At 36.8% G+C, this 14,793-nt stretch overlaps 1 protein-coding gene across 1 annotated transcript in view; it reads right to left on the bottom strand.

Annotated features, from left to right (window-relative positions):
* LOC135086780 (adenylate cyclase type 6-like) overlaps positions 1 to 14,793 on the bottom strand; it is a 385,929-nt gene that overhangs the window by 279,079 nt on the left and 92,057 nt on the right. Inside the window, exon 3 of the mRNA XM_063981571.1 lies at positions 3,009 to 3,559. Within this exon, the coding sequence (XP_063837641.1) occupies positions 3,009 to 3,113 (105 nt within the window). The 5' untranslated portion in view covers positions 3,114 to 3,559. The remainder of the gene's footprint in view (positions 1 to 3,008; positions 3,560 to 14,793) is intronic.

Raw genomic sequence — 14,793 nt, 5'->3', positions numbered from 1 at the left:
TCACAACAAAATTGACAGTGAAACGACGTTGATTGTCAAAATTAGGTTCGTGCTACGTTATTTCATACAAAATCCATTTTTCGTCACGCCTAGTATTTGAACTCGATACGAAAGAAAATCGGAAGTTTTTCGTACTAGGTGTTTTTTTCTTTTTATGACCTGTAGGGGGCGCTGTTTAATTTTTCATACAAAATTTTTCGATGGCACTTTGAATACGCAAACGAAACGAACTCGAAAGTTTTTCGTGCTAGTGGTACAGTACCTCTAGTAGGAAAAACTTTCGAGTTCGTTTCGTTGCGTATTCAAAGTGACATCGAAAAATTTTGTATGAAAAATTAAACAGCGCCCCCTAGGGCGGCTATAATATAGGGGGCGCTGTTTAATTTTTCATACAAAATTTTTCGATGACACTTTGAATACGCAACGAAACGAACTCGAAAGTTTTTCCTACTAGAGGTACTGATATATGTAGAATTCTCGAATCCTAGTCGACGAAGTGTGAAAATAGAACATTGTGCCAGGTTCTGCGAAAACGTCATGATTCTTATTTTTAGAATTATCTAACAATCTTCAACACAGTTGGCGAAATCTTTTTTATACAAAAGCTTGCACCGTCCATAATAATAATTTACTAAGCTATTTTGATAACAACTTAATATTTTTTTACACATTTTCCACATTTTCTTAGACAAGAAAATGGCGGTGAAAACCTCTGTGGTGTAATTAAGAAATAAACGAGCAATCATTACTTAATTAATAAAGCCTGCCCAAAACGAATTTGTATTGATTAGTTTTCTTGAAAAAATAATTTCCTAGCCCCGGGGAGTAATTAATATCGTTAGGAATCCTACTAATATTATAAATGCGAAAGTTTGGATGTCTTGATGTCATGATGTTTGGATGTTTGTTACTCTTTCACGCAAAAACTACTGAACGAATTTTGTTGAAACTATTTATGATTGTTTATAACTCAGATTAACATATAGGCTATTAGTCCAGTCATTATAGTAAGTTCACCTCGGAATTCGAGATACCCAGCTGTAAGTCTGTAAATACTTGTATATTGACACCCCAAAAGTTGTCTCAAAACCTACATATGGTAGGGTGTAAGCAACTATTAAATTTCAAGGTCAAAGGTCACAAAAATCGGTTTTTTGCGCTTTTTTTATAAATATCTCATTTCCTATGGGTTTTTTGCTATTTGTATTTATTATCAATATTGTAGAATACAAAATTCTCTACAAATTTTGTTTAAAATAAATTTTTATACGGTGAACCGTTTTCGAGATAGAGGGCGGAGAGCGCGCGGTCACCGCATCAAATTGTATTTAGCAAATCTTCTAGAGCAGTTGGTAAAATTTTCCAGGCTCCAGAAAATCGTTTCGCATTGCCCAACCCGATATCTGGGGTTCCAAATCATGTCCTAACCAAGTTTGAACTTGATAATATACACGGTTGAAATGTTGATGAGCAGCTGCACTTGTTGGTGGAATATTTGAAAGCTGCACAGGTTTATTAAGTTTTGTAGACTTGACGTAATGCATATTATTATAACGAAGATGATCGAGACTTTTCACAGATTTCGGAGCATTATAGACTGCCAATAAGGTTTGAGTTCCACTCTCTAATAATCTCTCTTATCAAGTTCAAACTTGGTTAGGACATGATTTGGAACCCCAGGTATTGGGTTGGGCAATGCGAAACGATTTTCTGGAGCCTATCATGAAAATTTTACCACCTGCTCCAGAAGATTTGCTAAATACAATTTGATGCGGTGACCGCGCGCTCTCCGCCCTCTATCTCGAAAACGGTTCACCATAGAAAAAATGTTTTTGAACAAAATTTGTAGACAATTTTGTATTCTACAATATTGATAATAAATACAAATAGCAAAAAACCCATAGGAAATGAGATATTTCCAAAAAAAGCTCAAAAAAAGATTTTTGTGACCTTTGACCTTGACATTTAATAGTTGCTTACACCCTACCATATGTAGGTTTTGAGACAACTTTTAGGGTGTCAATACACAAGTATTTACAGACTTACAGCTGGGTATCTCAAATTCCGAGATTCTTACCTAATTTAAGCTTAAATGACTGGACTAATATATTATGACGATATGTGACAAATTTTCAACAAATAAATAAGACGTGTCTAAAAAGCACCATCTGTCGTCATTGGTTAAAATCTACAGCGCTGGACAAACTACTGTTTTTGACATTCGTAAATATTCATGCGGTGGAAGCCGTGAAACACCATCTATCAACATGATATCAAACAACAGATTTTACGAACTAAGGGGTAAAACCAGTAAAACCAGGTCCACGCGTACGAAGTCGCGGGCGGCCGCTAGTATTTATTAATTACAGATGGTCTAATTCATTCGTTAACGAGATTTAGGTTTAGCCGTAATGACGGCTCGCTACATTTGTTAACTTGTTTTCGGGAAAACTTTATACTTGTTGGAACAACAACAGTAAATATTACGTAAGTAAGGTCCAAATACTCGTACACATCTCAAAATATTCACTTGGTAATTCGAATTTTCTCATGTTTAATAACTGAGGCTCTCTCTTAGGTTACGAATGAAAAATAAAATGTGTTGTTTGGAAAATTTGTATTAGAACGTTAGTTGCGTCACACCAGCCTCATTTGGGCTGATGTAAAATGGCTCTATAGTTCTGACTGCCACAGAAGAGAGACGAAAATATCAGTGTCAAAGTTCTAATTCCCACGATGAAGAGTCTAAAATAGTATCTGAAATTAACGCGGATACGTTGTCCCGAAGGGGTGGTGGGGCAAGCTGTATTTGGGACGTGTGCAAGTTCTCTGAAAAGGGCTACAAACTAATGAAATACATATTTGAATTTAACTTAAGCTACTTCATTAGAGGTAAGTAGGATGCAGGCCGCTAATATCAACCGGTCAACATGGGAATCATTGGGGGAGGCCTATGTTCAGCAGTGGACGTCGTGTAGCTGAAATGAAGATAATGATAAGGTACTCACCACACTGTGCCCGCTGCGGCTCCTCAGGCTAAGGCGCATCTTCCAGTCCCGTTTGGAAGTGGCGCCGCCCTCAGAGCTGAGGGATCTCTTGATCGGCAAAGACATCTTTATGGTTGTCAACCAACAGCAACCAAAAGTTCAACAAACTTCTTCAGAAACAAACACGATAAACGAATGCATTATGCGTCCCTCCCGCTTCGATTCGAACACCGATTCGTTTCCTACTCAACACTAAATTTAACACTATTGAATTAACTAAGCGTCACTTTCACTTTTAATTAAAACTACACTTAATTTTTCACAATGTGAATCCTATTTTAACACTAATAAGTTAAGGAAAAAAACTAGCCTAACGATTACACTCACTACTGGCTACATAAAACTAACTTACGACCTAAAGAATCGGTTCATATTAGTCCGTTTACATGCTTACGTCACTACATTGTTTTTCACTAAAGAAGGAGGAAAACTAAGGAAAAGTATCTGACAGACTAGTCTTCATAGTTTAGTTCACAAGATCACTGTACATTAATTGTCTTTGAAACGCGCATCTGAAACAAAGAAAAAGATATATTAGTGCCTACTTTTAATTGCAGAACATACTCGTATTATAATAAGGGTAATTATTAAAACGTGTTTTACAGAATTCGTTAAGTCGTACTAGGCCAGTAGAATTAAACACAAAAATTGATTAAATCGGAAATAATTCCTACAAAAGATTTTTTTGCTTTAATGGCTTCATTGGTTGCCCATTAAGACTCTCCTAAGTTTTCGACTTCGACAGAGTTGTGCTTAAGTGGTGGGGGCCCCCGAAAGGGGCGTTTTTTCGGTTTTCCGGTTATACCGCGTAAAGGACTTACCCTATCGAAAAGTGGTCTTCATGACGGTTGAAGGGCACTTAATCCTGCATTGAATAAGACCAAATTCAAATGTTTTGGACAAACCGTTCCCGCGCTAAAGTTCAGAAAAGTAGAAAATATACGTATAATTAATGACCCTCTCCACGTCCAATGGCTTGTTACCCACAGGCTTCCAAGTCTTGAAAAGGGCCACCTTAACCAGTGTAACCCTATCAAGGCTTACGAGCTTGATGCGCCTATCCTTGTGCGTCCCAGCCGTTCCTTAACTGCGGTTGGTGCACCTCTTCCTTGCACTCTCCTGAACGACCCTGTGTTACCTACTGTGGCTGTCCCTCTTCCTTGCAGCCTCCTGCACGACTACGTTGCCTAGCCGTATGCCTGGTCCAAGGTTCGACGCCACAAAATCAACTTCGCACGCGTGAAAATAGTTTAAATACTATTTTCCGTGCTGACAACATTTTTCTTTACTGCTTCGGCTCTATTAGTCGTAGAGTGATTGTATATATCCTATAGCCTTCCTCAATTTATGAGCTATTCAACACAAAAATTATTATTTCAATCAAACTAGTAATTCTTGAGATTAGCGCGTTCAAACAAACAATCAAAAAACTCTTCAGCGTTTTAATATGAACTTGTTGTTGTTGATTTTTGGCGTCAAACCTTAGACCAGGCATACGGCTAGGCAACGTAGTCGTGCAGGAGGATACAAGGAAGAGGGGCAGCCACAGTAGGTAACACAGAGTCGTTCAGGTGAGTGCCAGGAAGAGGTGCAGCAACCGCAGTTAAGGAACGGCTGGGACGAACAAGGATCGGCGAATCCAGCTCGTATGCCTTGATAGGGTTACACTGGTTGAGGCGCTCCTTTTCAAGACTTGGAAGCCTGCGGGTAACGAGCCATTGGACGTGGAGAGGGTCATTAATTATACACATATTTTCTACTTTGCCGAACATTTGCACGAGAACGGTTTGTTCAAAACATATGAATTTGGTCTTATTTAATGCAGAATTAAATGCCCTTCAACCATCAGGAAGACCACTTTTTGATAGGGTAAGTCCTTTACGCGGTATAACTGGAAAACCGAAAAAGCGCCCCTTTCGGGAGCCCCCACCACTTAAGCACAACTCCGTCGAAGTCGAAAACTTAGGAGAGTCTTAATGGGCAACCAATGAAGCCATTAAAGCAATAAAATCTTTTGTAGGAATTATTTCCGATTTAAAAGCTAATTCTACTGGACTATACGCTAGGAGATAATAGCATCACAAAAGTATTGTGAATTAAAGAGGGCATACAATTTAAGGTAATTGGGCGAAGCGCCATAAAGTATAGACAGCAGTCACTTTAAGGCTGAGTGTTTTTGTATAGAGTTTTTTGACAGACATTACTTTGAAGTTGGTTAAAGCTAAAGCAGGTGGTGCAACCCAGCTTAAACTTTTCAAACATCATCCTGCGGCATGTTTCGTAGGTACTGTACATTTATCTATCGTTTATTGCATCAGATTGAATAAGATACAAGAATGAATACTATTTTGCCCACGATTTACGGTCGCATCGACATCCAATCGTAAATTTTCGTGCACGACACGCAAATGTGTTGTGGATCGAACAAGCGCACGTTTCCAGTCCGGATGTCCAAATCTATCTTTCGGCCGTAAACTTTATGAGCTAAAAATCCTTTGGTGTGCTCTCTGATGTTAACGAGATGTCAAGAATTGATGTACTTTTGTTTCGCTGATAGTGTAGGTCGTAACATATTTTCTATACACACAGAAGCAAGCAAAAATATTTTTTTTGACACAGATATAGTAAAAAATGAACTCTAACCCACTGATAGTCTATAGTTCGTTCGCGTTAAGAATGCAGTGAATCATCATTGTCCGCCGTTGATATTTAGGACAAACTATTGATTTTAAGCTTTTAAGTGTATTTTTATAAATTCATTAAACTTCATCTTTTAAAAGATAATTTGTTTGAATTTTAACACCTCTGTGAATACAACTTTACCCTACAGTTGCACTGATGATTCACTGCATTCTTAACGCGAACGAACTGTCTATTCGAATACCTAACCACAAATTCTCACGAAAAGCGCGGACTCTTAACGCTCTTATTTTGACAAATAAAAATGGAGCCAGAGCTGTAGCAGAGAGCATAAGTACACCATATTCTAAGATAAAGAAAGACACGTTGCCCCAAAAAGGTATTTTAAATGTAAAGCTTACTTTAATCCGACGAAAAAGGTTAGGTCCCTAACATGAAAGTATTCTTCACAAACGTGATTTACATTCATATTAAGTCCATGTTTGCGATGTTAATTCCCGAGTGTACCGTACGTAGTATTAATTAAATATTAAAGATGAGCAAATTTTTTAAGTAGACTGTCAATTAATTTGCTAATTGGTTTTCGAGAAACATCTGTAGTAAGTGCAGGTTCACACGAAATTATTTTAGAGAAAATGTAAATGTCTTTATGTAGGTATTTCGTTGTCACGTAATATTATTTAATAACTAGGTATGCATTCATTTTTTACTTCAAGTTTGTTCAATTGGGAGAGAAAAGCAATAGATTTATTTTTAATGTAGCCTCTTTTATTGAGCTATGATTTTTATGGCCATATTCTTATTCGTAACTATTTATATTTTTAAAGAAAAAACATTTTCCTTTAGTTTTCGTATAGGATATAACTGAAATTTGACACAAAAAGAGCAAAAGACAGATTCACGGACCCGTAAGTAATATCACAAGGGTTTTCGCCTTTGACCTTGTCGAGGTATTGAGTCTAAAAGATTCTTTTTATTTTGACCGACCAATGACGGGCATTCTTTAAATTCGCAGTTTCAAAATTATGAAATAACTATTATTCAATATAAAAAAATCTTTATTAGATCTAACTTACATTTCTACTTTAGTTTGAAGAGGTTTCGAAATGTTTAAAGGTAAATAATAAAGAACGCAAAACAAACACTGGCAGTGACTGTGTGAAAAAATATTCACCTACCTTTAATTACAGAAAAAAATAACTGTCAAAAAAATGTTTACTAAATAGGTATTATGAATATGAATGTTTTTTTTATTCTGACGCCCAAATCGAAAAAACTCGTTTCATTTCTATTTATTTTAACGAACAAAGAAACATTATTTATTATCCTGTATTATTCGATAGGAGTCTGAATAACGAAAAATAGAATATTCCTTCTGAAATAACGAAACAAAGCTAATTAAGAAAAACAAGACACATGTTATTCCTTTACCCTTAATAAATCTAAAAAAAATATCAAGGATAAGAATAAATTGACATAAACAGGTTTTTAAGAAGTCTAATTTATGTGTTCACGGTTTCAATTTTGCTACCAGTAATAAACTTTATAGCTAATCATGATAACTAAAAAGGAAGAGTTTTCTAGATACAAAGATCAAGTCATGAGTGACAAGAAAGATTTTTTTAACAATCTTTTTCACGCGTTGTGGAGTCTATAAATAATTGCCGTCAAAACGGCTTTTTAACGCAGAAATTACAATCAAAAGGATGCATTTAACCCGTGGAGCGCAAAGTGTACTAACCGTGATAGTGTGCAAGTGCTATCATTTTAACGCTCACCACTAACTATAGAATTAATGTGAAAGGCACGCGAGCCCGCTCCACGCCCTGCATTGAAATCCGCAGTAAGCTCCGCGTATGCGTCGTTCACGCTTTAGATAACACTGCACAACAGCATTTTTGTTGCATGGAATGTTTTTTATGGATCTAGCTGCATTTTCTACCCTGATTCCAAATCTGTACTCAGATTTTCGCTAGCAGCTCTACTTTTTGAGATGTGAAGAGTAGCTATTTTTATCAAAAAAACATGGTTTCCTGTCATATAACAATTTCTTTAACTATGTAATTAGAACAAAACTTTCTTTTATGTGACTTTTTTGAATGAGTTCGAGTGTTACTACTATTCTGGATAATCCAACAGTATTCAGCCATCATACTTTCACTCCAATAGCCCTGGTACCGCTCTTCTATAGCGCAAATATCCTGATAAAAGCGTTCTCACTGCTCCTCGCTTAAATTTCCAAGATTTTCAGGAATTCGATCAAGGTGGCTATGAAGGAGATACATCTTAATGCTCATGTTGTATTCAAGTTGCTGAAAGTATAGTACTAACTGATTGACGTGGTCAGGAAAATTGACGGACTACTTATTTCCCAAAAAATTTTTACGAACCAAACAAACTCATTCCAGGCATTTTTTTTCAGCGTTTGTCATACTTTCAGTAAAATTTACATCGTTTATTAATTTTTTAAGTTGTGGTCCATCGAAAATTTCACATTTTAACTTCTCAACACTCAATTTTCGTAACTATCCATTCGTTGAACATTTTCATGCGGACGTACTGTAGTACAGTACCTGAAATGTACATGGTTGGGGTTTGAGTGTATCAGTTGAACGCAAGACAGGTCTAGTAACTAACGGCACATTAGAATAAACCCACTTAGAATGATTTGAGCGGTTAATTCCTGTTATGTTTACAACGCAGAAATAACAATCGTCGTGGTGGTTTGACGGTTCCCGCCAAATCATAGGACTAATAAGGTTTAAGGGATCCCTCTTGTTATTTTTCTATAATCGTAAAGACTCCACACACGTTTTACACACTATATTTGGTATCCAGGGCTTGTTATTTGTTTCCAACAGCCGTTGAAAGTACTCCAAATAGGCACTTTTTACGAAGTCTGACACATTTAAACGGGATTTTTTTAATGTATATCTGCCACAAATGTGACAAATCTATTTGGATTGTTTACACAGGTCCTTCTAGACGAATTCATTGCAAAAAAAGAAAAGAAACTAGTAAGACGTTGACGATAGCGATATCAGCAGTCAAATGGAGGGTACATTTTAAGAGGGTACCTGTATCTCATAAACTAGAGCTGCTAGAAAAAATCTAAGGGTTGATTTAAAATCAGCGAGCCTTAATTAGTAAACAACAAGTGAAAAATCTCATGCAACAAAAAAAAAGTTCGATTTTGTTGTGCAGTGTAATTAGATATTCTGAGCTAATTTTCCGTCGGTGTTGCAAGCACAAAATATTGTAATATTAATAAAAGATTTGCACAAAAAGTACGGTGTAGAAAGGTAGCAGTATTTTGAATATACTGGATAAAATATTCTTTGGCGTGCATTTTGGTTTTGTCTATGGCAATTAAAGGCAAGAAACAATAGAGTTATTTAAACGTTTCACAGTTCTTGAAGATTGACTAATTATATTGACATAAACCATGTCATAAGTAAGCAATTTTATTAGACGTTACAAACCACAAAGCTTATACTCGTAACTCAACAGGTTTTTCGTGTTACGTCTATTTACTCCGTAAATACAAACATTATCGACCCTTATTTGTTCTAAACACAAAAAAGAGGAAAAGGCGAAGTAAACTTGGAACAATATCAATACCGTTAAATAAAAAACAAGTATCCTTAGCGAAAACTCCGGAATAATCCGAAACGGTTAATGTTTGACAAACTTTCACAAGTCTGTGAAATTTAATTACGCCTTGTGAACTTGCGAATGTTTGCGCGAAGTTCCTAAGATAAAGTAATGGGCAAAACAGTATGGCGGTTGGTGTTGGCAGCGACATCGACGGTTAAATTTGTTTATTTGCGTACAACCACGCTGTTATGGCTTCCCCGCCGTGTCATTGGTGCGCTGATCTGCTTTGGATGTGGAACGCGAGTTTCAATTAGCTTTGACAAAGCGGTTTGGAATTAACTAATCAATTATCAAGAAGGTGAACTTGATTAATTCGTCGGCGATTGCACTACGAGGAGTGTTTTTCTTCAATAAATAAGTAAAATGAGCAAACCTAAAGATCCCATTTACTTTCACCAGAGTACGGTATTAACTATTTGTTTGCTTGAAGATACCTAACGTATTCCACCGAATTTCAGATATTTTATGACAAAACATTCATATTTTATCAGGACTGCCCGAACAAAAATTTAGTTATTATGTTTGAAATTCAATTTCACTAATAATGGAATAGATCGTGAAACCACATAGCAGATAAATAAATGGCCTTTTTTATTTCATTTTCTAGGCTTTAGTAACACAATGCACGAGTTACGATCACCAAATACAATGTTAACGCTTTGAATAGGGTTTTAGTTAACTGTAAGTAAAATTGAATGCCGGATTCAATCAAAATTTTAGTTTTTCAGTAGTAACTATGGTAGAGTAGGTATCATCTAAAAGAAAACACCAAGACCTTGAAATACGTTTAATGAATGTAGAATTGTATGAAACTGAATCCAAATTCTATCCCGTTTTATTTGCTTATTTAAAATCAAATACTAGGTATTTCCATTATCATTGGTTGATCTCTAGGTAGATTAGAAACGTTATGAAAGATGTCCGAATATTTGAAGATATTTGAAAGATAAGTTAGAGTTTATTCTATATGATTACGATCTTTGATATTCCTACACATTAGTTATGTAAGTCTATTCTTTTGCTAAAACAACATGTATTTTTTAATTCTAAAGCATCCAAAATTTAATATAAAGAACTTTTGGTAAGTTTGTGAGTTTTTTTGTAGTAACTACGTCCTGGAACTACTGAACCGATTATGAATATTATTTATCAGTAGAAACATGTCTGTATTTCTACTGATAAATTGGACTGGACTGGACTAGAACTCAAGCGGGTGAAATATAGAAATTTTTAAAATGGTGCAAATAAGATCCCTGCATACCTGAAATGAATCCGATTAAAACAAAGAAATTCGACGATTTCCCAATAACCACCCACCGCTTAGACACAACGTACAAACTTGGTATTCTACTTCCGTACAACGCGAAATCGTCGAAAGCAATAATTATTCCCATGAGCCACACTCACCAACCCAATAACAAACGCACAATCAAATCTCAATTCTAAACCCTCAAAAATAAAGTTGCAAACTCCACTCAAAACCACCCGATGAAATATTGAGAAAATGCTACTGATAACAAACGTATCATGTTGTTTTACAACATTTCGATAAGAATCGATTACTCAGGAGATAATCGATATCTAAACGATATTATCTCGATATCGTATCTTTCAATTACCAAAAGTGTAGAGCACTGTGTTTCTGTTGTGGCGAGTGAGATTTGCCGAAAAAGGAGCATGATTGTTGTTCTCTTTATTAACTTTAATTCTTAATTTTAAATATTTTTTTACAATGTAAATTATCAAAAAAATTAAAATACATTATAAAAAAGACTTAAAAATAGTTATTCCGCTGGCAGCGGAGCAGAGCCCAAGCTACCGGTGGTCAGGGTCACAGGCTGAGGAACCTCCGGGCAATGCGTGCCGTGCTGAGGATCACCGCCATTTGCATCTGACCCTTGAGCCAACCATCCAGCGAGAGCTTCTTTAGATGTTGGTCGAAGCTCTATCATACAAAAGCGTGCATTCTGAATTTAGTGTTTGGTTTCCAAACTTGGTTATGATTCATCGTGATGTTTGCGACCGATTTTTGCCGTGTGATGTCATGATGCGACTAATCCGACATGCCGGGCTGTATGGTAATGATCAACTGAAAGCATACCGTCTGTAAATTGTTAGCGGTTCTTTTTGTTCTGTTTATGAAATTCTGGTTTTGACTCAGTTTTTATGCCACATAAATGTCGAATTTGACGAATTTGACCTGTGTCATGACCATGTGTTTGTTTTCCCTCAACTATAAATACCTCTACGTGAAGATCTACCTGAAATACCTTACTAAAGACCGATGATATAATTATTATCTTGTTTCAACGATAGTACACCTCCCATTAGATAAGGTTGACGCAGATAAAAAGCTTTAACTTCCAATCAATAAGGTTCAAAATATTGTCTACTATTTCCCCCCAAGGGTATTCTTCAAAGATATTGAAAAACACATTGGGACAATTATTGTCGAGTCAACATCCCACATGGCGGTCACCTCGTGGGCCAAGTCAAGGTATTATTATTATTAGCCTCGAGTAAAAGGTCACTGATAATTATCATTAAATCACGGTGAACAAAAGGTAAAATATTCGGAGCTTTTGGGGAATAAAGCACATTATGTTCGGGGGACAAAAATAATTATAAGGAACTAATATTAACTTTAAAGGCGGGAACAAACCAAGACCCTTTTAAATTTCTTTCGGAAATTAAGTAGGGATAAAGCATTTTATGTTCGTAGGACAAAAATAACTTTGAGGAATCAATATTGAATGCTATAGGCGGCCGGAACAAATAATAGTAATATCCTACATCATAATAATAATTATAATTAACAGCCTATATCTCTATGAGCGCTGCTAAATACCAAAGCTATCTTTTTAAGCACTGATATCAACTTGAAGAATGTCACTCCATCTTGCAAGAAACCTCCACTGCTGCACATGAACCAGATAATGCATTTAAGATAGCATGAAATGGTGATTGATGCAACCCAAGCTTCCCCTATCGGGGTGCACCGTAAAGCAATAAATATCAGATCTATCCTTCAGTAATCTTACCAGAACCAACTTCGACGTGAATCTGGAACTTTTTAATGCGGCGGAATAATTTATCTTCGAAACTTCGAATTTTGCGAAGCGCCATAAATACACAATTGAAAACATCTAGATGCACGCTACCACGATAACGCCCGTATTCACAAACGATACTTACTTAAGTAAAGCAGCAAATCGAACGCACAACGTTGAATAGAGCTCTGTGAATGGTTCGTGTGTGACCCTGTGCGTCCACGCGCACTGTAAGACCTCATAGTAATGTTTGTAAATACGGGCATTATACTCGTAGAACCCAGCGAATGAGGAAGATAATCTATATTAATCTATACTAATATTATAAATGCGAAAGTAACTCTGTCTGTCTGTCTTGCTTTCACGCCTAAACCACTGAACCGATTTTGATGAAATTTGGCATAGAGATAGTTTGAGTCCCGGAAAAGGACATGGTATAGTTTTTATCCCGGTTTTTGAAACAGGGATGCGCGCGGTAAAGTTTTTCTGTGACAGACAAAATTCCACACGGGCGGAAAGCTAGTTATTTAATAAAATCAGAACAGTCATAAAAGTGTTTCAATAATGTTTACGCACCCCATAATATCTATTCCGCCTCCGTCAAAACTACTCCGAAATTCGCAGACCCTATGTAAATAAACCAGATACCGGAAATGATAATGCGGTGTCCATTTATGGCGTATAGGGGTACGTAGGATATAGAGTGTAGGTATACAGGGTCACATTTACACTGGAGGTAGCTGAGTCTAAGACGCATCTAACAAGCTTAATATGTCCATAGAAAAGTTTAATAAGTTTTAAGATATGACCAATTTTATTTATCAATGTCCATCCACGAGTTTTGAAATACGACTTAATTAGTTATTTAAAAAAAAAAAGACTTAATATACTCAAGTTTGTCTTAAGCTCATGTATTTACCTCTGGTGTCAGTGTGACGTCCAAATTTTGGGACACCCTGTAGGTAGGAGTAGTCATTTGTATTGTCGTGAGACTTTCCACAGTATGCGTGTCTGTATCGTCAAAGGGCGTGTTCATGCACGGAGTGTGAAGCAAAGGGTGAACGCACACAATCAAGACAATGCCAGTGTCACAAGCATTCAACACGCTGTTTGCCGCACGTGCTATGTGTTTACAGACGGATCTACGGCGCGGTTGTATTATCTATGAAAAGAGATCGCACATTACGCGGTGGCGGAACCAGTTATCGTTAGTGACCGATATAATTCTTATTTAGTAAGTCAAAGTTTAATTGAAAGAGTTTCATCGTTGTGGATAAAGAAGTGTCATATTTAGGGGTTTGACTCGGGGTTTGCACCTTTAGGGTGGATTCGACCAAACAAGAGTAAATATTAATCTACACTAATATTATAAAGAGGAAAACTTTGTTTGTTTGTTTGGTTGTAATGAATAGGCTCAAAAACTACTGGACCGTTTTTAAAAATTATTTCACCATTCGAAAGCTACATTATCCACGAGTAACATAGGCTACATTTTATTTTGAAAAAAAAAAAATGTAGTCCACGCGGGCGAAGACACGGACGGAAAGCTAGTCTCAGAATAAACTTGTCATTTTGACATATTTCCCATACTGAAACTGTCAATGTGCCAGCTGTACCAGGAGTTATTCTCGGATAAAAAGTTTGGTCGAATCGGGCCTTAGACCCTGTTCACACTAGTGATATATCCATAATTTAACTGTAATTAATTATGACCCGTAAGGTAGACCGACGACCTCATAGAGGTAGCAGGAAGACACTGGATGCTACCAACCGGCCATTGTGGAAATTATTGGGGAGGCCTATGTTCAGCAGTGGACGTTCTATGGGTGAAATGATGATGATGATTTCTTTATGAAAAACAAGCCATGCCAAATGCTCGGCTTCTTGCTTGTAGCCGCGAGAAATTGGTAGTGAGAAGATGCTCTTCTTCGATGTCTAAGGCACCCAAACTAGCTTCAAATCCATTGAGCTTAGCCAACTTCTCGTATTCATGAACGTGGCCGTACTGGAATTACCATTGGGCGGGTCTACTATACCTATTTGTCTTGAGGTCCAGGGATTACTGGTCCTAAACCAATAGCTCGTTGTACCTCAATTAGAACAAAAACTTCAATTACGACGTGTGCGTGTTTACTTTACCTCGGGTAGGATAGGGATCCACGGAATAATTTATTTGATCTGCCAAAACGATTATATTATACAGTTTTGGTATTTCCGTAGCTACGAGTAAAGTTGACTATCGCCTGTATTCACAAACATTACTATGAGGTCTAACAGTACGCGGGGACGCACAGGGTGACACACGAACCAATCACAGAGCTCTATTCAACGCTGTGATTTGCTGCTTCACTTAAGCAAGCATCGTTTGTGAATACGGGCGTACTCGTATATTACGATGA

Source organism: Ostrinia nubilalis, chromosome Z, assembly GCF_963855985.1.
Source record: "Ostrinia nubilalis chromosome Z, ilOstNubi1.1, whole genome shotgun sequence".
Classification (NCBI taxonomy): Eukaryota; Metazoa; Arthropoda; class Insecta; order Lepidoptera; family Crambidae; genus Ostrinia; species Ostrinia nubilalis.
The sequence above is the reverse complement of the archived record's forward strand: the minus strand, read 5'-3'. Positions and strand labels throughout refer to the sequence as shown.